We start from the raw sequence: 21,962 nt of genomic DNA, 5'->3' as shown, positions 1-21,962 counted from the left end.
AAGAGCCACTGCCACCTCACTTCACTGTAATTGAATGTTGAGTCAAAGAATCTCAAATTCCATCAGCCACTGTTTAACAGGGTAGTTCCTCGTAAACCCTTGAAAACAGATTTATCAACAAAACTATGACAAGTAATCTCCACTTCAGCTATCAGTCACTAGCAGGTGACAACAGAACCTACTTTCATTAGACTCAATGTACCAGAATGGCAATGCCAGGTATGTACACTGTACTCTGTAATTGGATGCATGACAAAACTGAGAAACTGGGGCACCAATTTATGTAATGTTTCTTCTTGCTGCCAGAAAAGGGTCAAGAACTTGTTGAAAAGCTACTTCATAACAACAAATCCCTCAAACTATAGTTAGTTATAGCTTTAATATGTAGCATTACACATTCAGTTACTTTATTTCCCCAAAGCAGCCAATTCATAGTTACCCTGTCCCATGCACTTTTAATACTCTTCAGAAACATTTGTTAAAAGAAAGATGCATGCCTGAAGTCTGAATCTATTTTCCTGCATCCCACGTATTTCTAGAACCATGGCACAAAAGAAGTTGTGTGTGTAAATCAGGAGTAATTAATCTATAATCATTGGTTTCTGAAGGCGAAGGAGAGAAATAATTTTTAGGAACGTCACATTCAACTATAAAAATAAAATAAAAGAGCTATGAGGACACAAAACCATATAGTAGCCATGCTCATCAGTTTGCACCTGTGAAAAGTACAGCACATGCTAATGTAAAAAGCTAATGTTTAGTAAATTGTCTCAGTATTTTGATCATACTCCACTATACTCTCCAGGAAAATATTTCCTTGATTTCCAAAGAGCAAATAATTTTGTTTCATGGAGGAATCTGACATACTGTAGGTTTCATTCTGATGTATAACACAAGGGAGTTTCGCAATAGCAAGTTCCTTTACAATCTCTGTTTATAGGATAAGAGTCTAAAAAGACAAAAGACAGCAAGACTTTAAAAAGATAAAGGCTAAAAAGAAAAAGCTGCAGCGAGGTCCCATTCACACAGAATCACAGAATAACCAGGTTGGAAGAGACCCACCGGATCACCGAGTCCAACCGTTCCTACCAAACACTAAACCATATCCCTCAGCACCTCGTCCACCCGTGCCTTAAACACCTCCAGGGAAGGTGACTCAACCACCTCCCTGGGCAGCCTGTTCCAGTGCCCAATGACCCTTTCTGTAAAGAATTTTTTCCTAACGTCTAGCCTAAACCTCCCCTGGCGGAGCTTGAAGCCATTCCCTCTTGTCCTGTCCCCTGTCACTTGGAAGAAGAGGCCAGCACCCTCCTCTCTACAACGTCCTTTCAAGTAGTTGTAGAGAGCAATGAGGTCACCCCTCAGCCTCCTCTTCTCCAGGCTAAACAACCCCAGCTCTCTCAGCCGCTCCTCATAAGGCCTGTTCTCCAGCCCTTTCACCAGCTTTGTTGCTCTTCTCTGGACTCTCTCCAGAGCCTCAACATCCTTCTTGTGGTGAGGGGCCCAGAACTGAACACAGGATTTGAGGAGCGGTCTCACCAGTGCCGAGTACAGAGGGAGGATAACCTCCCTGGACCTGCTGGTCACGCCGTTTCTGATACAAGCCAAGATGCCATTGGCCTTCTTGGCCACCTGGGCACACTGCTGGCTCATATTCAGTCGGCTGTCAACCAACACACCCAGGTCCCTCTCCTCCAGGCAGCTTTCTAGACAGACTTCTCCCAGTCTGTAGCACTGCATAGGGTTGTTGTGCCCCAAGTGCAGGACCCGGCATTTGGCCTTGTTAAACCTCATGCCATTGGACTCTGCCCAGCGGTCCAGCCTGTTCAGATCCCTTTGCAGAGCCTCCCGACCCTCCAGCAGATCGACACTTCCACCCAGCTTAGTGTCGTCCGCAAACTTGCTCAGGGTGCACTCGATGCCTTCATCCAGATCATTGATGAAGACATTGAACAGGGCTGGACCCAGCACTGAGCCCTGGGGGACCCCACTTGTCACTGGCCTCCAGCTGGATTTCACACCATTTCCCACCACTCTCTGGGCCCGGCCATCCAACCAGTTTTCCACCCAGGAGAGTGTGCGCCTGTCCAGGCCAGAGGCTGACAGTTTCTCAAGCAGAACGCTGTGAGAAACTGTGTCAAAGGCTTTGCTGAAGTCCAGGAAGACCACATCCACATCCACATCCACTGTGGATGTGGACTGTCAATTACAGTCCATAAAAAGAAATGCTGAAGAGCTAACCTAGACATCTGCCTAAGGCACAGTTTTATTAGCTACCAAAATTCACCAAAAACCTAAAACTAATCACACTAACCGCCCCCCTCCCCAAACAAACCCATATCTCACAAAACACAAACCACCAATGAATCCTTCCCCCAATAGTCCCCCAGAAACCAAACAGAACCACACCAAAACCAAACAAAAACCCCACCACAAAATGCTACACACTAAGAAAAAAACTCAAAACATCCCCTTCCCAAAACACCCCACACATTTGCCTCATGCTGTGGGAGGAGACATCAACAGCCAAGCGGAACTGCTGTTTCCTCCAGAAGCATTAAAAAGGCAGCTACCACTCTACAGGATATATGGATGGAGTATGGGCACACATATGCGCTATTTTTGTGACATCTCTGCAAGTCATAGTTCTCACAATGGCTTAAAAAATTTCTTCAACCGCCTCTCATTTTTATTACGACTGAAGCAATTTGAAAAACAACCTTAACAGCTTCTTCTATAGTGGCATGTGTTAAAGGAATTATTGTTAATAGTTTTCGATATTCAATAACATCTTAATTCAAAGGCCTAGGGTATAATAGCATTTAAACAGTTTTCTCCCCAAACATTCACAAACTATATACAACTTGCTATGGAACATACAGTTAAGGAGATTTTTTTCAAATTATTACTGTATTTTTCACTACTTTCTTCAAGAATCTTAAGCTAGATGATAGCTCTGTCCAGATCAACTGCCAATGCTGTCATGCATACAAAAATAATCACAATTTATTCTCCGCTGTATTAATATTTTGTGTACTGAACTACAGATTTTTTAAAAATTCTTAGAATAGATTTTGCTTAAAGTTAGTGGCCCTGATCTCAACAGGACTCCAATATCTTTTTCTGCTTTGTTTCTCTTTCCATAAAGCTGCACTCTCTTCAGTAACTCTGTGACTTCTTATGAACCTAAAGAAGTTGAAAATTTTAAGAGGGAATTACTGACAATTTTTTAAAAAAGTGATTATAAATATACTTTTTCCATTTCATTGGTTCTTTCCACAATACGCAGGTCCACGAAAGTACTGACAATGCCTTTCAATGCTACAATGACATTTGCTAAGCTCAGTGTCAATCCTTCATTACATTAAATATGACCACATAAAAAATACTGAATGTACTGCTTTGAGGGCAATTTCTAACAGGAAGACAAGATGGATACAAGATGTTCAAATACAGATGTCTTTTACTTAATCAATTCCCTAAGTATTTTGAGCACGAAAGACTAAACTTATATATTTGTTCATTTTAGAGAAAACGCACATCTCCTATGCAAAGTTTTCATAACTTCTCTTCTACAAAGTTACTAATCAACACAGGTACATTTCTTCTTGATTTAAGGTATTATTTTACACACAGTTACTCTGAAAGTACTACTGGATGACTGAAGGAATCATAAATCAAAAAGTTTAAAATCATTCACACTTATTAAGTTCTGTAATCCTGAACTGTATTACATGAATGATTGACTTCTGCAATCTTGTTGCATCTATACTATTTGATTTGTATGGACATGTTGAGGCTCTGGAGGAAATCCAGAGAAGAGAAACGAAGCTGGTGAAGGGGCTGGACAACAGGCCTTATAAGGAACAGCTGAGAGAGCTGGGGTTGTTTAGCCTTGAGAAGAGGAGGCTGAGGGGAGACCTCATTGCTCTCTACAACTACCTGAAAGGAGGTTGTAGAGAGGAGGGTGATGGCCTCTTCTCCCAAGTGACAGGGGACAGGACAAGAGGAAACAGCCTCACGCTCTGCCAGGGGAGATTTAGGCTGGACACTAGGAAAAAATTTTTCACAGAAAGGGTCACTGGGCACTGGAACAGGCTGCCCAGGGAGGTGGTTGAGTCACCTTCCCTGGAGGGGTTTTAGGCATGGGTCGACAAAGTGCTCAGGGACATGGTTTAGTGTTTGATAGGAATGGTTGGACTCAATGATCTGGTGGGTCTCTTCCAACCTGGTTACTCTATTATTCTATGTTTCTATGATAAACAGTTGCCACTGACAGCTGTCTGCTGCTATCCTGCAGCAGAATATTTCACCTCAGCAGAAAATCCCATCCATTTTATGTGCATATGTTGCTTTTTAAAGACAACCACAAAGCCTGCAAGGCACATACCTTCTCGTAGTAAACTATTCCATATTCTTTGTCATCACACTTGACGCAACGGAATTCAATCATCAGGTACATAAAATTAGAACTTCGTTTCTCCCTCTGAGAAGAGAACCACCACAGACGTGTATCATATATTAAAGTACATCAGTCTTCATACTCTACTTCCCTTGTGCTGTAACTAATTAATTAGATTACCAATTGTTGTAGTAATTATCCAGTTAATTGTTTCATAGCACTACTTAAGACCACTTGTCACCTTTTTCCACACATTCTTACTTCCTCACACTCCCACTTCATGATAAGCATCCACATGTAACAGACACAATCACATTGTTTTCATCAGTGTTTGTCACTGTGGACTAAAGGTCTGCAAAAAGGCAATGAATCATAGAATGGTTTGAGTTGGCAAGGACATTAAAAATCATCTAATTCCAACCCTCCTGCCATCTATCACTAGATCAGGTTGCTCAAGGCTCTATCCAGCCTGGCTTTGAATGCTTCCAGGGATGGGGCAGCCAAGACTTCCCTGGGCAACCTGTGCCACTGCCTCACCACCCTCATCCTGAAGAATTTCTTCCTGATGTCTAATCAAAATCTTTCGTCTTCCAATTTAAAGCTATTCCCCCCTCATCCTATGAAAATTAAAAAAAAAAATAAAAAATCATGTTTTTCAGTAAAACCATCAAAGAGGAAAATTGGACTATAAGATTAGATTTGCAGCTCACCCACTTTCAGAGAAAGATTTGCTCATGTATGCATTTTTTTTTTGTGCTTCACATGGGAAAAAGTGCTCAGAATTTTGAATTCTAGGTGGGACACAAGAAAATTTATATACAACCATTTCTCATTTACAGAATGAGGGAAAAAACAACAAAAAATGTTCTAAAAAAAAAAAGCTTCCCATCACAACCTAAATCCTAGAGTTAGTTGTATCTAATAGTGGTTTTTTCAAAGGTATTCCAAATTCTGTCTTCCATGATCAAGTTTACTTGAAGCTGAGAACTTAATGTGCGGGCTTTGGTGGGGGGAGAGGATGCAGCGGCGGCTACTGCCTCTGCTCCCCGCCCCCCACCCGCCCCCTGCCTTTTCTCTCTATCCTATCGCTGTTATCACTTGTTCTAGAAAATAAAGCTCACAAGACTGTAGGGCATCTGACCTCATTTGTGTCTTAATCTCGCTCTTGGTATTGTTTAAGAACACTCCCCAATATTGGATTGGGACAAGGGGTGTAGGACTAGACAGGACCTTTAAAAGCTCCTTCCAATATAAATCACTCTATGATTCTTTGATTCTCATTATCGTGAAAATAAAATCAACTTTAGAAGTTTAAAGAATTATTTTTCCTTTCCTGGCAGTTGAAAAAAAATGGGACAGGTACTTAGATTTAGTCTTGTAAGCAAGCAAGGGTTCCATACTATCAAGACTTAAAAAAAAAAAAAAAAGCACAAAACTGATATGAACTGACCTACCTCATTGATCATTTCTATTTCTCTGAAGGTCAGTCTGTCCAGCCAGTCCACTTTCACCATGTGACCTTGCCGATGAGACTTGGTGAGCTGCATGAAAAAAAATGAAATGATAACATTTGAATAGCTCAGAGCATGAAAAAGAATATCAAAATTATAATTTAACTGGAACACTAACAGGAAATCAGAGAAAATAAATAAAAGAACTGGAAAAAACTGTTTTACAGTATGCACACAGCAGATTGTAAATGACTAAGACGTGCCACAGAAATATTTCTAATATCTAAAACATCAGTTGCAGCAAAGACCAAAATCCCATTCCAAGCACATCAGAAACAAAAGCCTATTTTTTAAGCAAAGTCAGGTAACAAAAATATTTCTATCTTTGTGTTACCAAGTTTCAAATAGTGAAACTTACCAAGCCAAAAAAAAGAAGATATTTCAAAACCTAATCAAGCTGAACAATCTGCCCTTGCTAGTCTTTAAGAAGTTTTGAGACTGGCACTTACACTCTGCAAAAGGTAAGGTCAGCTGAAGACTTACAGCAAGTCACAGCGAGCTTACTCTCTCTTTGTTTTCAGACAAGTGAAAAATCGTTCACATTTTACTCTTACATCTATACCTTGCTGTAGTAATAGCATGGAAGTTGAGTTGTTTAAAGGAATACGTAATAGTAGAAGAGTGGAAGAGAATGTAAGCATGATATGACCCATACTACCTGTAATTTCAAATGCGTTGACACACAACAGTTTAAGAAAAATTCAGCAGAAGGCAACATGGATATGACCAAAAATAGCCTTTTCAGCTTCTAAGAAATCACAAATGTTCCTCAAAAAATTAGTAATCCTTGCAGGATGCAAGAAGGGACCAGAAGACATCAAGTCTTTTCACGTTTCAAAGAAATTAACATCTGCCTAGAAAATGACTAGTGAGGAGACTCTCAAATTATTCCTGTTAAGGCAAAGGTTACAACTAACGTCTCATCAGCTTTGTTCTGTGGTCACCTGCCCATCCATAAGCATTCAAATTTGAACAGGCCACACAGTCACAGTGACTGTCAGTTCTTGCTCATCTGACAGGTAGGGGACAGGCAGTACAGGAAGAGATCAAGGACAGCATATGAATGGAAGGTACCATGTGTAGGAGCACACAACAGCAGCCTACTTCTGTACAGAATTGGAGATTAGGCTACTTCAAAAAAAAGTCACAGAAGACTTAAGACTCGTCATACACTAGGAGTTGTCTAGGTTGCTGTTCATCAGATAGCTGGACTACGCTTTCAGCAGCTCACCACTACAGATGCAAAAAACCAAAATCACCGTGAAGAAAAAAAAAGAGTTAAGAGTTTGCAGAAGTAGCACTGTTTCAACATTCTCACCCAAATCCCCAGTGAACTGTTATCTTAGCAGTATGAGCACAATTATTATTGCAAACCAAAGATATCCTAGACTAAATACAATCGCCACTTCAATGTGCTTTCAAAAAATATCAAGTTCATGTCCAGGTACAGATCTCAACAGTTCTGGAGAGCATGTTCATGACAAACTCACAAGAAGCCAAGCTTCAGAAATTACACAGAATCAAATGGCTTTTAACATCTCTTAAAGTAATGCTGACATTAACAGGCAAATAATCGCCTACTCCCCAGAAGACCGCAATCAGCCATCAAAACTATCGATGAAATGAAATGTTAGTGTTCTGAAGTCTCTCTGCAGGCATTCTTATGTCAGTGGAACTGATCTCTCAAAGATCAGATGGTAAACATTTATCCTTTCTTTTACCAACTCAATCAACTGTCTCTTCATATCCAACAATAACAGACCATATCGCTTGTTCACGTTCCACAAAGTGACCTATTCCTGTTTAAGGTAAGTTCACTGGAATTTTTTTTTCACTCTTATTCACCTTTCCAAAGTTTATTTTGGTATTGTGGTCTAACAATGCTTTGGGTAATAATTCCTAACTCTAAGAAGGAGCCAAAATTCCCAAGTAATTTAGTTTTCTTGATAACACTATGTGTCAGAAAGAGCTGGAATATACTACAGCCCACACCACAGCCTCTGTGCCCTTTAAAGTTCTGAATTTTTAAGGCAGATTACCTACGAAAATAAGCATGACACCTACCTCTGACTGTCAATACTTATCCATTTCACAAACATGTCACCTAAGTCAACTTTCCTAATTATCAGTTCATACATAGTCTACTAGAGGCAAGGTTTAAAGTTTTTCACTAAATATTCAACTTCAACAATAGTTATTGGCTCTACCAAAGTAAATCAAAAGAAGTCACAATTTAAAAGTAACCTAAAACCTATTCAGTTAGGAAGAAAATCCTGCCATTTAAAAAAAAAAAAACAAACTCCTTCTCAGATTTTGTAGGAACTGGCCATATCAAGAAGCACTAAACAGAACAATAGCCATATGCATCTGATGCCCTTTGTTGTGAACTCATTCCATGAAACACAAAAGCAAAGTGTAACATGTAACATGTATGAAACTGCTGAAACCAGCTGATGCACCTAAAATTTCTTTAAGCACAGTATATACCACAGTATAGTTTGAAAGAAATAACAACATTTTGACGCAAACCTTGAAAGACCACTGCAGCTTCTAAGAATTAATCATCAAGCTTTTATTATTCTGTATGTCTTGGAAGAAATTAATCTCTTAAACCTGCAAACCTCCCTTAGAGAGAAGAAAAAAGTCACAATACAGCAACTAGTTAGGCCTGCATGCAAGACCCACAAGATCTGTAGGCAAATACGTACACATGAAGAATCGTTCCCCTGTATTACTATTTAAAGCTTAAGTAAGAGAGAAGCTAGTGCATTCCCTTCAGGGAAATAAGCATTCATTATCCGCTACTACCTGAAAGGCATCCCTTTAGATACTATCCCATTACTGTTGTTACCTAATTTTGTTCAGACAGCAGAAGGCGTGAGATAATGAATGGATCAAAAAGAAATTAAGAGTACTTTTTGTTTAAGTAGAATAAATTAACACAACACTCATGGGAGAAATATCTTAATATCATTAATATTTGAGTGTGCTAAGGGATGCCATACTCCTCCCATTCATACTCCTTAGTACAGGAAAAATCTGCATTCACAATGACCCCCAGGATGCTAAGACATGTTTTTTTCATCAGCAGCAATTTTACAAGCAACACGCATATGTTTTGTAAGAGCACAACCATATGGCACCTCAACAGTGAAATGAGAGACTTGCTGCAGTACCAACTATTTAAGGTAAAAAGATGCAACTCCTCTAGCATCCAGCCACTGATTTGATGCAGATTCCCGATTAATCATAACTACCACACACAAAAGCATGTCAAGAAAATAAAGTTAACTTTGAGATGGAGAACAGGTCCTTCAGTGAGCTCTTCTCAGAAGTTACTTATCTGGAGGACTCTAATCTGGCCTGTGGTATCAGACATCAATCGATAGCATGACACTTACAAGTCTTTCCAACAAACAAACAAAAACCAAACTAAGAATAACAAACTCGGCAGAAACTCATCTTGCATTTAATTAGTCCTACTCCTCTTACCTATACTTAAATACACATTCACATACAATAGCATCAGGGGACATTCAGCAACTCATGAGCAAGTCACAGCAAAACTGAAGCTGACTGTACTCAAACAACAGCTATTGAGGAATGATATATGACAAGAATCTCATCCGCTGTGTAAACAGCTGTGCAAACAAAAGTTGTCATAGACACACTACCCAGAAACCCTATTCACTTCACCAGCATCTGATGTTAAAATGTTTTTATAAATGAGCACAATGAAATATCAGTGAAAACACTCATCTTGCAGAAATTACTATCTCCCAAAACAACTTTCAAAAGAGAAGAGAAAGGTGGCAGTGATGTAACTAGCTTTTTATTAGCTATTAACTAGAACTCTCAGTTGGGACAGGAAAGGAGAATGCCCTCCTCTTCCTTAGAGGCTTTCAGCTCTTATCGCCCATATGCCAACACAACAGGGTAGAACAGACCTAGGTATTTTAAAACTGAAACACTCTCTGTTATTTGTATTTCTTGAGCTAGGGAGCATAAGGGAGTGAAGGAAAGAAAAAACACTAGTACAGTCACGCTTGCAGAACAGCTCAAACATTCAAGGGAAAGCCTACGTTCTACACCCTTTTCCACACACCCACTGCATATATCATGTAAACATTTGATAAACTATAAATGAGCCATAATATTTAGTGTCTGTCTACAGATCTTCCTTAGGCTAAAGGGAATTTATCTTGCTATGATCAAGAAATGGGGAACCATCACTGGCAGAAATCTTTAATGAATTTTTCCCTATAAATTCAATGCAAACTGAAAGTGAGGGTCTAAATGAAAATTAGCTTATTGTTGTGATAAATCTCTAGATAAGAACACGTATACATTTATGGCATTGGACCTATCTTTCACTGGGAGCTGTCAGAAGGTAAGCATGAAAACCGGGAGATCAAGATTAAGAAAGTACACTGAGAATGAGGGTAGAGCGATTTTGCAAGCCTGGAGTAAGCTCAGAAGAATGTGACATCGGCTAATAAAACAGGTCAAGAACCAATATTTACTGATTAATTCCAAAAGTAGTTTTGATGGCAAAAATACACTCTGCCATCAAGCTGGAAGAAAATACTAACATAAACACACATTCATGGGCTTAAACCAATTAAACTTCAGTTAATTTTTGCAGTTCTACTCAAATTCTTTCTAATATAGAGGGACATCATACATCCATAAACACTATACCAGCCAGCTTTATATCTAACCAGTGGATACTGAAAGAAACTAGTCTGTCCTCACAAGTTACTGTTGCAAGCTGCCTTTACTGAACCCAATGGAATTGTGGCTCGAAGCACCTTCATGGTATATTCACATTTTCATTCTTTACAGAGACTTACTATGTTAAGACATTACAACAGAATGCTATGTATATTAAAAGGTATTTATATGCTCCCTTTTAAAAAATACTTCAGAAACAAACAACTGTGATCTAGTTTATTCCTTTGCACAAATCCTATGAAACACGTAAACAAAGGAAGACAGCTTTCACATGAGGAAACAACACAAGAAGCCTGTCTTCATTTCACTTCAGCAGAAGTACAAGCTTGCCATACATCTCAAAGGTTACTTTCTATTGCATTACCTTTGCCAAGCGGCTCATTTGATCTTCACAGACTGTGCTGCTGGTTCTCCCAGGAGTTTTGGTGGGCTCTGAGCCATCAGCTTCTACATTGGGCCAGACTTTCAAATCATGCATTCCTTGACGAAACATACTGCAGGGAAAAAAACAGAACCACTTCAGTAAATTCAAAATAATACAGCTGCCAGGAATCAAAGTATAGCAGCAGCTGCAAGAAAATTAAGTAGCTTCTTCTGCCAACCCTGCAAACATGCACTGCCATGCGTAATTTAACCAAAATGCAAAAGCACTTTGCACCCTGTGCTTTCTACAGCCTTCATTTTTATTGGCACATAGAGTTTAGAATACAAGTCTGTCTAAGATAACTTATTTGACAAGTGGAAGAAGAATGTGTAATTCCCAAAGTCGGTGGGTTCATCTGGAGGTCAATAGATGAAAAGCAGCCTTCTGAGCTGCCTAATAATAACCCCACATACACACCACAACCCTCAACACACCACTTTCTCCCTCTATGCCTGAAATAGCATTGGTAATTAGAACTGTGCAGTGAACAGAACTTTGCAGGGTAACTGACAACATATTTTCTATGCAAAATCCTGTTCCTCTTGCATATTCGTGCTAATCCACCTCAAAAGATGCCCCAGGAAATCAAGTGCATTAGTTTTGCCCATAAGAGAGGATCACTTACTTCTAATAACTTCAAGTAAATATAACTGGAAGTAATGCTTTAAAAAGTCAACCATACAGAATGAGAAATACCAACCAGAAGGACCCTCTGACCTTGAATTTACAGATCACTTTGTGGAATACTACTACCAGGGTCTCCATTTACAAGTGAATAAAACAATTTGCCATTGTTTGCTGCTTTCCATCCACTTCCCCCAGGCCCCACCTGGTGGAAAGAAGGCTTCATTTACAAATTGCATCCTTTTCCAGGAACTATTCTTCAATGCTATAAAAACAACCAGTAGTCTTTAGAGCACAGTCCAATTGATCTAGTTCAATTTTCTGCCTTAAGGCTAGTCAACCTTTCTGTCAAAGCAGTATCTTCAATGACAGAGATGCGTCTCTCTACAGTCATTTTCTGCACTCTCACGTCACTAAAGCAGTTTTCCTAATGCTAACCTAATCTTTCCCTGCACTTCAGTTTAGTCTTATTACTTTTTAGCTACTAACAAGATAAAAAAAAAAAAAGGCTACTTCTTGCGATTTCCACATGCTACCTACATACTAGAAAAGTGTTCCTATGGGCTTTTCTTCAGCCTCACTAGTCTTTACTCCTCCTACATCACACCTATGTGCTAGACACTCAAAGACACAGAGCCCCTTACACTCCCACTATTTATTAGATTGCTGAAAGTCAGTTACATAAAACTAAACATATGCCAGCAAAGTGGACATGTATGGAGAAGGACGATACAAAATTGTTCCCAAGGCACATACTAGTAGACTCTTCATATATTCAGTGCTGTCTGCACATTTCACAATAGCATCATGATGCTGAATAATGCAGAACTGAAGACTTACTCTAAAACTCAAATCTTCTGTTTTCCTGGGCAGCCACTCCCCATTCAGTATTTGACTACACTCAACTACAGACTACAAGAAGACTGGCTAGAAAGCTGCCTGGAGGAGAAGGGCCTGGGGGTGTTGGTTGACATCTGACAGAATGTGAGCCAGCAGTGGCCCAGGTGGCCAAGAAGGCCAACAGCATCTTGGCTTGGATCAGAAGCGCCGGGACCAGCAGGTCCAGGGAGGTTATTCTCCCCCTATACTAGGCACTGGTGAGACTGCACCTTGAATCCTGTGTTCAGTTCTGGGCCCCTCACCACAAGAAGGATGTTGAGGCTCTGGAACGAGTCCAGAGAGGAGCAACGAAGCTGGTGAAGGGGCTGGAGAACAAGTCTTATGAGGAGCGGCTGAGAGAGCTGGGGTTGTTTAGCCTTGCAAAAAGGAGGCTGAGGGGAGACCTTATTGCTCTCTACAACTACCTGAAAGGAGGTTGTAGAGAGGAGGGAGCTGGCCTCTCCTCCCAAGTGACAGGGGACAGGACAAGGGGCAATGGCCTCAAGCTCTGCCAGGGGAGGCTCAGGCTGGACATCAGAAAAAAACTTTTCAAGGAAAGAGTCACTGGACACTGGAACAAGCTGCCCAGGGAGATGGTTGAATCACCTTCCTTGGAGGTGTTTAAATGACAGGTGGATGAGGTGCTGAGGGGCATGGTTTAGTGGCAGACAAGAATGGTTGGACCCAATGGTCCAAGAGGTCTTTTCCAACTTGGTGATTCTATGAAGTACAAAAACTACCATGGCCTCATACTTTAAGGAATTCCTTAAACTGCAACATTTTTTTTTCAGTCCCCTTTACAATTAGTCAAGATCCTTTTGTTGTATTGTCACCTTCCAGCACTACCGTAAACTTGCCCATCCCAGTGTTATTACCCACAAATTTACTAAACCCATGTTCTTTTGGTTCACATATTATCAGTTTTGAAAATTACTAATTGACTGAGTTACACTTTATTCCTTATAAATAACACTGCATTAACAGCCCAACTGCAAGCCAATTAAATAAATTGCCATAATTATTCAGTACTGGCATCCACGCATTACAAAAGTATAAATATGAAGTGATTTAAGCATTTGCCACCTTAAAATCCAAGCTTACAGATCTAAAAAACCCGCAGGCCTTAATTTTAGTGTTATGCAAGGGGTAACTTTTTTTTACAACACTGCAATGTAGCATATATGAAGTTACACTCAGGAAGAAATCAAGTAAATCATCTACGTATACGATTTTTCAAACATGGAACTGTTAGTATGGTTTAAAAAATTTTTTTAAAAAATCTCTCGCAACCACTGTTACTTTACTATCCACAACTGAGCTTCAAATCTGTACCACAGAAAAAAAAGCAATATACCCATATTTCCCAAAGAGTGAGACCGTTGTTCCTCCCACAGGAATAGCTTTACCAGGTCCATATACATCCCAGATGGTCAGAGCCACCTGGGCATTGCGAGGCAAGTCTGGATACTTCACTGGCAATTTCAGCCACTCATTCCAGCTGTGGAGAAACATTTTTGTTAGTCATAAAGCTTTTGAACAAGTTACTCAATTTGTTTATACAACCCAGATTCTCCTTAGAATATGAATTTCTAAGGAAAGGTGGATGATTTCCTTGTGGGCTTTGATCGTTCAAATACTTTTCCTGAGCAAAATTAAAAGGCTACAGAGGAAAGGAAAGGTACTCTTAGTTTGATGACTTACTACTAAAGATCAGTCTGTCCAACAAACAGTATGAAAGTATGCTAGTCTAGGCCTCAGAAATTATTTAAGCAGAGAACCATGCCCGAATACAGAAGTAAATATTTTATTACTTACGCACTGCACAAAAAGGTTGGTTTTGTGCTGTCAGGGCAAGACTTCATAAACCATACAGAGACTTAAGGAGCATCAGTTACTTTAAGAACACAACATAAAACAAATCTTTCTGACACAAATAAATACAATACACATTTATTTGTTTAACGTGATGCCCACAGTAACTAACTGGAATACAATATGAAAGATAGTCACTTACTTCCATCTAGTGCTAAAAGCTTTGTAGGAAGTTCTAACTGGAAGAGCAAGAGGCTTCCCTTCTGCAAACACCTGACAGGTTACGTACAAGTCAGAGCAAGTTTCTTGATACAGTCCTGAAAACTTCAGCATTGGATCTTCTAGGAGAGCTTTGTAACTCTTCTGTTCTCTTTTCCCTTCCAGACTTCCTCTGTTGGGGTGAGAGTGAAAATGGGGGGGAAAAAACAAATACATCAAAACTTGTTTTATCCACAGAAAAAAAAATTCTATTTTATTTCCATATATTATATTCAGATTAAGCAGTACTGAAGCTATCCTCACTTTGCCTTACTAGCTAGTAACAAAAACCAAGTGTAGGAGAGGAACTCAGAATGTGAAATGATGAACAAATACAGAGTTTACTGCTATACTGATTCAGGTGTTAGGGATGGGGGAAAAGCAGGGAAGGTAGCTATCATTGTTTCTCTTTCCACTGGAGGTTTAACAAGGCCAAGTGCCGGGTCCTGCACTTGGGGCACAACAACCCTATGCAGCTACAGACTAGGAGAAGTCTGGCTAGAAAGCTGCCTGGAGGAGAAAGACCTGGGAGTGTTGGTTGATATATGACTCAACATGAGCCAGCAGTGGCCCAGGTGGCCAAGAAGGCCAATGGCATCTTGGCTTGGATCAGAAACGGTGTGACCAGCAGGTCCAGGGAGGTTACTCTCCCTCTGGACTCGGCACTGGTGAGACCGCTCCTCGAACCCTGTGTTCAGTTCTGGGCCCCTCACCACAAGAAGGATGTTGAGGCTCTGGAGCGAGTCCAGAGAAGAGCAACGAAGCTGGTGAAGGGGCTGGACAACAGGCCTTATGAGGAACGGCTGAGAGAGCTGGGGTTGTTTAGCCTGGAGAAGAGGAGGTTGAGGGGGAGACCTCATTGCTCTCCACAACTCACTGAAAGGAGGTTGTAGAGAGGAGGGTGATGGCCTCTTCTCCCAAGTGACAGGGGACAGGACAAGAGGGAATGGCCTCAAGCTCCGCCAGAGGAGATTTAGGCTGGACATTAGGAAAAAATTTTTCACAGAAAGGGTCATTGGGCACTGGAACAGGCTGCCCAGGGAGATGGTTGGTTCACCTTCCCTGGAGGTGTTTAAGGCACGGGTGGACGAGGTGCTGAAGGGCATGGTTTAGTGTTTGATAGGAATGGTTGGACTATATGATCCGGAGGGTCTCTTCCAACCTGGTTATTCTATGATTCTATGAGTCAACTTCTAGTACAACCTGCAGATTCTCAGACAGCACCCAGCGAGGTACCCTAAGCAGGAAAATAATGAGATGACATATGCTGCTATCATTAAAAAAAAACCCCAAAACAATAACCACAACAAAAAAACAACAATAAAGAATCATATAACCACTCCAAATATTATTCGGAAAAAGAAACATGGTAAGAAAAGCCTTATTTTTAAACTGTATGAAATGGGAAGTGTATGACTGGCTTTGGATGCTAGCTGTCTCTTGAATCAACAAATCAAAGACAACCTAAGCAGGCGGTTGAAATCAAACCTGACTGAAGCTCTGCAATGATGTGCAGAATGCTACTCTTAAATAGTAAGATGATAGAACTATTCAGGCCTCAGCTACACCACAATGAAAACAATAATACATATTTAATATCTGACTATGGATGCACACGTGAAACCAAAAAAAACTGTGGTCATGATGCAAAACATGCAAGATAAATCTTCCAGCAAACAAACAAACAAAAAAATCTATCAGTACCACAAAACCACTCTACAGTAGATAAACAAGTTTCTTGCAAGAAGTGTAGTACATTCCAGGTCGACATATGCTCTGATGCATAAAGAAAGCTCTAGTTAGGCAGAATGAATTAGCGAAAATGACACATGCACCTGACTTCAGATGCTGTTTTCTAATTGGAAGTTAAACAACCCCCAAGTAAGTCTTTCCAAGTCAGTTTTCCAAAAAAAGCACAATATAAATAGCAATATTAGGCATACTATATTCTAGAGCCAGTGATGTGCCTCCTACACAAAAACAAACATCTCATTGCTGTAACGCAGGAAAACACAAAACTTAAGAATTAAAAAAATGAACAAGCAAATAAATCAGCATGCTGTAACACTAGCTTCCACAGGAGAGTCTGGACGTACCCAGTTAGGAACATACTTACATCTTGCAGCAGCTGGACATGCCTACAATAAAGAACCTGATCAGGTGCAACTTGAGTGCAGATTCAGGCACTGCAGTATAAAAAGGATATCAAGCTAATGGACAGTGTCCAGAGGAGGCCACAAAGTTGGAGAAGGCTCTAGAGAGGAAACTGTACAAGGAGCAGCTGAAGTCACTTGGTCTGTTCAGCCTGGAGGAGACTGAGAGGGGATCACATAGCAGTTTACTCCTTCCTCACAGGGGAAGGAGGAGGAGCAGGCACTGATTTCTCTCTGCTGACCAGTGATAGCACTTGAGGGAACAGCAGAAAGATGTGCCTGAGGAAGTTTAGGTTGGACATTAGGAAATGGTTCTTCAGTCAGAGGGTGATGGAACACTGAACAGCCTCCCCAGGGAAGGAGTTATGGTACCAAGCCTAACAATAATCAAGAAGCATTTGGACAATGCACTCAGACACACGGTGTGGATGCTGGGGTTGTCCTATGCATGGAAAGGAGTTGGACTCTTATGATTCTTGTGGGTCCCTTCCAACTCAGGACATTCTGTGATTCTGTAACTGTTCGTGTGCCCTTGGGAGGTGAGGAGGAAGGAGTGCAGCTGAGTGACCTCTGTTCCCTCACAGTGAGGGGCGAGCTGTGACACCAGAGTGGGCAATGGTAATCACTGACACAAGCACTGGACGGACAGTGCTGGCCCCACAGAGCAGCCCTGCACCCTGAGGCCAAGGTGTCTGTGAGAGGCGCAGAGCCTTCTCCTCTCCAGGATGAACAACCCCAACTCTCTCAGCCTGTCCTCATAGCAGAGGTCCTCCAGCCATTAGATCACCTCTGTGGCCTTCTCTGGACCCCTTCCAGCAGTCCCATGTCCTTCTTACGCTGGGGATTCCAGAACTGGACACAATGCTCCAGGTGGGGTCTCATGAGAGTGGAGCAGAGGGGCAGAACCACCTTTCTCGCTCTGCTGACCACCTTTCTTTGATAGGTCTTCTGGGCTGTGAGCATGCATTGCCAGCTCACATCGAGTTTCTCATCAATCAGCACCTCAAGTCCTCCTCTACAGGGCTGTTCTCAATCATATCACCCCTCAGCCTGAATTGAAACTGCAGACTGCCACAACCCAGTTGCAGGACCTTGCACTTGGCCTTGCTGAACCTCTTGAAGTTCACACAGCTTGTCCACGTCCCTCTAGATGACATCTCATCCTTCTGCTGTAACAACTGTACCAACTGCTTGGTGCCAACTGCAAACCTGCTGAGGGTGTACTTGGTCTAGCTATCTATACCATCAATGAAAATACTAAACACCACTGGACCCATTGATACAAGTAGTTACTACTACAAAAAGTGGAATAGTTTTGACTTATACTAAAGTAAAGCTTCACCTAAGTAATTGTGGGTTTTTAGGCAGAATGTTCCTCTGATAGCATGTTTTCCCAGAAAATAATCATTTTTTGGAGATGAGAACGTCTTGTGTTCAGTATGGTCTGTGCTAAACAGATCCCCCTTCTGTAATCACCTCTGCATGCACTCTTTCCCCATCTCAAATGCAAGGTGAGGCAGAGAGTTGGCTCCAAAACCACAAATTAGCAAGAGATTTGGCTGTTGTGAAGTTCACAATAACATTAAAATGAGTCCTTGGAAAGTAATAGCATACGAATAAGATTTCTGGGAAAATTTATATACATTCACGTGAGTGGGAAATATATTCTGTAACCAGCTCTTGTCTCACTGCACACGATTGATGGAGCTGCTCCTTCAAGCTGACCAGGCCTGATGAAGGATGCTCACTTTCTAAAACTCCTAAAGGAGTCTTAAGAAAGATTTGATATAATATATGGAATACTTCAAAGTGGAATATTATGATTTAAGCTAAAGTACTGTTAAGTTTCGTCTAAGCAGTTGCAGTTTGTGGAAGTCAGACAGAATGTCCCTCTGACAGCATGTTTTATTGCTCTGATAACATGCTTTCCTTAAAATCGTGTTTTTCAGACACTGTCCTTTCTTTGAAAAAGATAACCTATTGTGTGAAGAACAATTTGTGCTAAACAGATGTTTCTTCTTAAATCACCTGTCTGGAATCCTCACTAAACTAAAAGGCAAACTCAAGTAGAAAGCTGGGGCCAGCTCCAAGTTAGCAAGAGTTTTGACTGCTGCAAAGTTTCATAACATTAAAATTAGACTTTGGAAAGTAACAGAAAATGCATAAGATCTCTGAGAAAATTTATACCTAGGCATGTAAGTGGGAAATATACTCTGTAACCAGCCTTTATCTCGATGCACACAGAATCATAGAACATCTCCACTCGCCTGCAATGGGCAGAGACACCTCCCACTGGACCAGGCTGTCCCAGGCCCCACTCAACCTGGCCTTGAACACCTCCAAGGATGGGGCAGGCACAACTTCCCTGGGCAACCTGTGCCAGGTCTTCATTACTCTCATCGTGAAGAAATTCTTACTTACGCCTAGTCTAAATCCGCCCCTCTCCAGTTTACACTCGTTCTCCGTCGTCCTATCACTATAAGCCTTTGGGAACAGTTCCTCCCCAGCTTTCCTGTAACCCCTTTCAGGTAGTGGCAGGCTGCTCTAAGGTCCCCCTGGAGCCTTTTCTTCTCTGGGCTGACAGCCCCCACTCTCTCAGCCTGTCCTCACAGCTGAGCCGCCTCCTCCCCACAGCCCCGAAGGGAACAGGCGCCCCCCTGCCCGCCCTCCCCCTCACAGCGGAGCGCGGGACGCTACAAGCCGCGACCCCCACCCCCCCCACTTACATCTTCAGCTGCACGTTGATGTCCAAATCGCAGCTGTAAACATAATAAAGCTTCTCGGCCTCGCCCATGGCTGCGTCTTCAGCGGCTGCCGGTGCCCGAGCCCTCCACCACAGCACCCCGCGGGGACCGCCGCCGCGCTCTGCGCATGCGCGTCCGCCGCCATCTTAGTTAAGGAAGGAAGGAGCCGGGACGCCGCTGCCTCACCCTGCTAGGGGCCCTTTACTAAGATGGCCGCCAGCCGGAGGCAGCAGAGTGGGCGGCCTCAAGATGGCCGCGCCCGTCTTACCAACATGGCCGCCGCCAGCTGTACGGCACGCAAGATGGCCGCCTCCATGAGGGGCATGGCGAGATGGCTGCGAGGCGTGAGATGGCTGCCCGTCCCTCGTGGGAGGGTGGGAGGCTGTGTCATGTGGCAGCTGCCATCCGAGTGATGTACGTGAAGGTTCTGACACGCTGAGACAGCTGGGGTTGTTCAGCTTGGAGAAAACAAGGCTCCGGGAGACCGTAAAGCAGTTCCCAGCACCTGAAGGGACTACAGGAAAGCTGGGGAGGGACTGTTCACAGAGGCATGGAGTAAAAGGATGAGGAGAATGGCTTTAAATTGAAAGGGGGAAGATTTAAATTACGCCTTAGGAAGAAATTCTTCATGATGACAGTGCTGAGGCCCTGGCACAGGTTGCACTGAGCAGTGGTGGCTGCCCCACTGAATCATAGAATCACCAGGTTGGAAAAGACCTCTCGGATCATTGAGTCCAACCATTCCTGTCTGCCTCTAAACCATGCCCTCAGCACCTCATCTACCCATCTTTTAAGTACCTCCAGGGAAGGTGACTCAACCACCTCCCTGGGCAGCTTCTGTCAGTGCCCAATGACCCTTTCTTTGAAAAGTTTTTTTTCTGATGTCCAGCCTGAACCTCCCCTGGCAGAGCTTGAGGCCATTCCCTCTCGTCCTGTCCCCTATCACTTGGGAGAAGAGGCCAGCTCCCTCTTTTCTGCAACCTCCTTTCAGGTAGTTGTAGAGAGCAGTGAGGTCTCCCCTCAACCTCCTCCCGGCTAAACAACCCCAGCTCCCTCAGTGACTCCTTGTAAGACTTCGTTCTCCAGCCCCCTCACCAGCTTCATTGCTCCAGAGCCTCAACATCCTTCTTGTGGTGAGGGGACCAGAACTGAACACAGGATTCGAGGAGCAGTCTCACCAGTGCCGAGTACAGGGGGTGAATAACCTCCCTGGACCTGCTGGCCAGGCCGTTTCTGCTCCAAGCCAAGATGCCATTGGCCTTCTTGGCCACCTGGGCCACTGCTGGCTCATGTCCAGTTGTTGTCAACCAACACCCCCAGCTGCCTCCAGGCAGATTTCCAGCCAGACTTCTCCTAGTCTGTAGCTGCACAGGGTTGTTGTGCCCCAACTGCAGGACCCGGCGTTTGGCTTTGTTAAACCTCATCTCATTGGACTCAGCCCAGCGGTCCAGCCTGTTCAGATCCCTGCCATCCCTAAAGGTGTTCAAGACTGGTTGGATGGGGCTCTGAGCAGCCTGATCCAGTTGGGAGGTGTCACTGCCCATGGCAGGATCGTGGAACTGGATAGGCTTTGAGGTCCATTACAACCCAAACCATTCCATGATTTTGTGACACCTGCATTGTTTTCTGTTAGGAGTCCCAGTAGCACCTGTGACTCAGTCTGGGCCTCCACGCTGCAGCTAGAGTCTTTGCCTCTGAAACCATCTGGTGCCCTGGAAAGCAGGTGCAGCTTCTGTGAGTGTGGTGGACTGTATGCCTGAAGTTTTTCCAGGGATAGTCAAACATCAGGTAACTTTGGAGTCAGCAATTCTTGACCTATAGAATCATAGCATCATTAAGGTTGGAAAAGATCTCTTAAGACCATCAAGTCCAACCATCAGCCCAATGCCACCATGCCTACTAAACCATGTTGTGAAGTGCTACATTTGCACATCTTTTACATATCTCCAGGGACAGTGACTCCACCACTCCCCTGGGCAACCTTTTACAGTACTTCACTGTTCTTTTTTCGGTAGAGAATTTTTTCGTAATATCTAATGTAGAAAAGCAGCGTCTACCTCGCTACAGCCTCCTTTCAGGTAGTTATAGAGAGTGATGAGATCTCCCATCAGCCTCCTTTTCTCCAGACTAAAAGACCCCAGTTCCCTCAGCTGCTCCTCAGAAGACTTGTTCTCCAGAACCTTCACCAGCCCTTCTCTGGAAACACTTCAGCCCTTCAATGTCCTTCTTAGAATCATAGAATCATAGAATCACCAGGTTGGAAGAGACCCACCGGATCATCGAGTCCAACCATTCCTATCAAACACTAAACCATGCCCCTTAGCACCTTGTCCACCTGTGCCTTAAACACCTCCAGGGAAGGTGACTCAACCACCTCCCTGGGCAGCCTCTGCCAGTGCCCAATGACCCTCTCTGTGAAAA

At 42.7% G+C, this 21,962-nt stretch overlaps 1 protein-coding gene across 2 annotated transcripts in view; it reads right to left on the bottom strand.

Annotated features, from left to right (window-relative positions):
- PIK3C3 (phosphatidylinositol 3-kinase catalytic subunit type 3) overlaps positions 1-19,662 on the bottom strand; it is a 74,053-nt gene extending 54,391 nt beyond the window's left edge. For both annotated transcript variants that reach the window (XM_069879998.1, XM_069879999.1), the window contains exons 1-6: positions 19,524-19,662; positions 14,589-14,777; positions 13,929-14,072; positions 11,012-11,141; positions 5,857-5,943; positions 4,391-4,486 (exon numbers count right to left, since the gene is read on the bottom strand). In XM_069879998.1, the coding sequence (XP_069736099.1) occupies positions 4,391-4,486; positions 5,857-5,943; positions 11,012-11,141; positions 13,929-14,072; positions 14,589-14,777; positions 19,524-19,591 (714 nt within the window). In that variant the 5' untranslated portion in view covers positions 19,592-19,662. The remainder of the gene's footprint in view (positions 1-4,390; positions 4,487-5,856; positions 5,944-11,011; positions 11,142-13,928; positions 14,073-14,588; positions 14,778-19,523) is intronic.
- Between the last annotated feature and the right edge of the window lie 2,300 nt (positions 19,663-21,962).

The sequence above is a fragment of the Phaenicophaeus curvirostris genome, chromosome Z (genome assembly GCF_032191515.1).
Source record: "Phaenicophaeus curvirostris isolate KB17595 chromosome Z, BPBGC_Pcur_1.0, whole genome shotgun sequence".
NCBI classification, from domain to species: Eukaryota; Metazoa; Chordata; class Aves; order Cuculiformes; family Cuculidae; genus Phaenicophaeus; species Phaenicophaeus curvirostris.
Note: the sequence above shows the minus strand (reverse complement) of the source record. Positions and strands in the feature narration are given on the sequence as shown.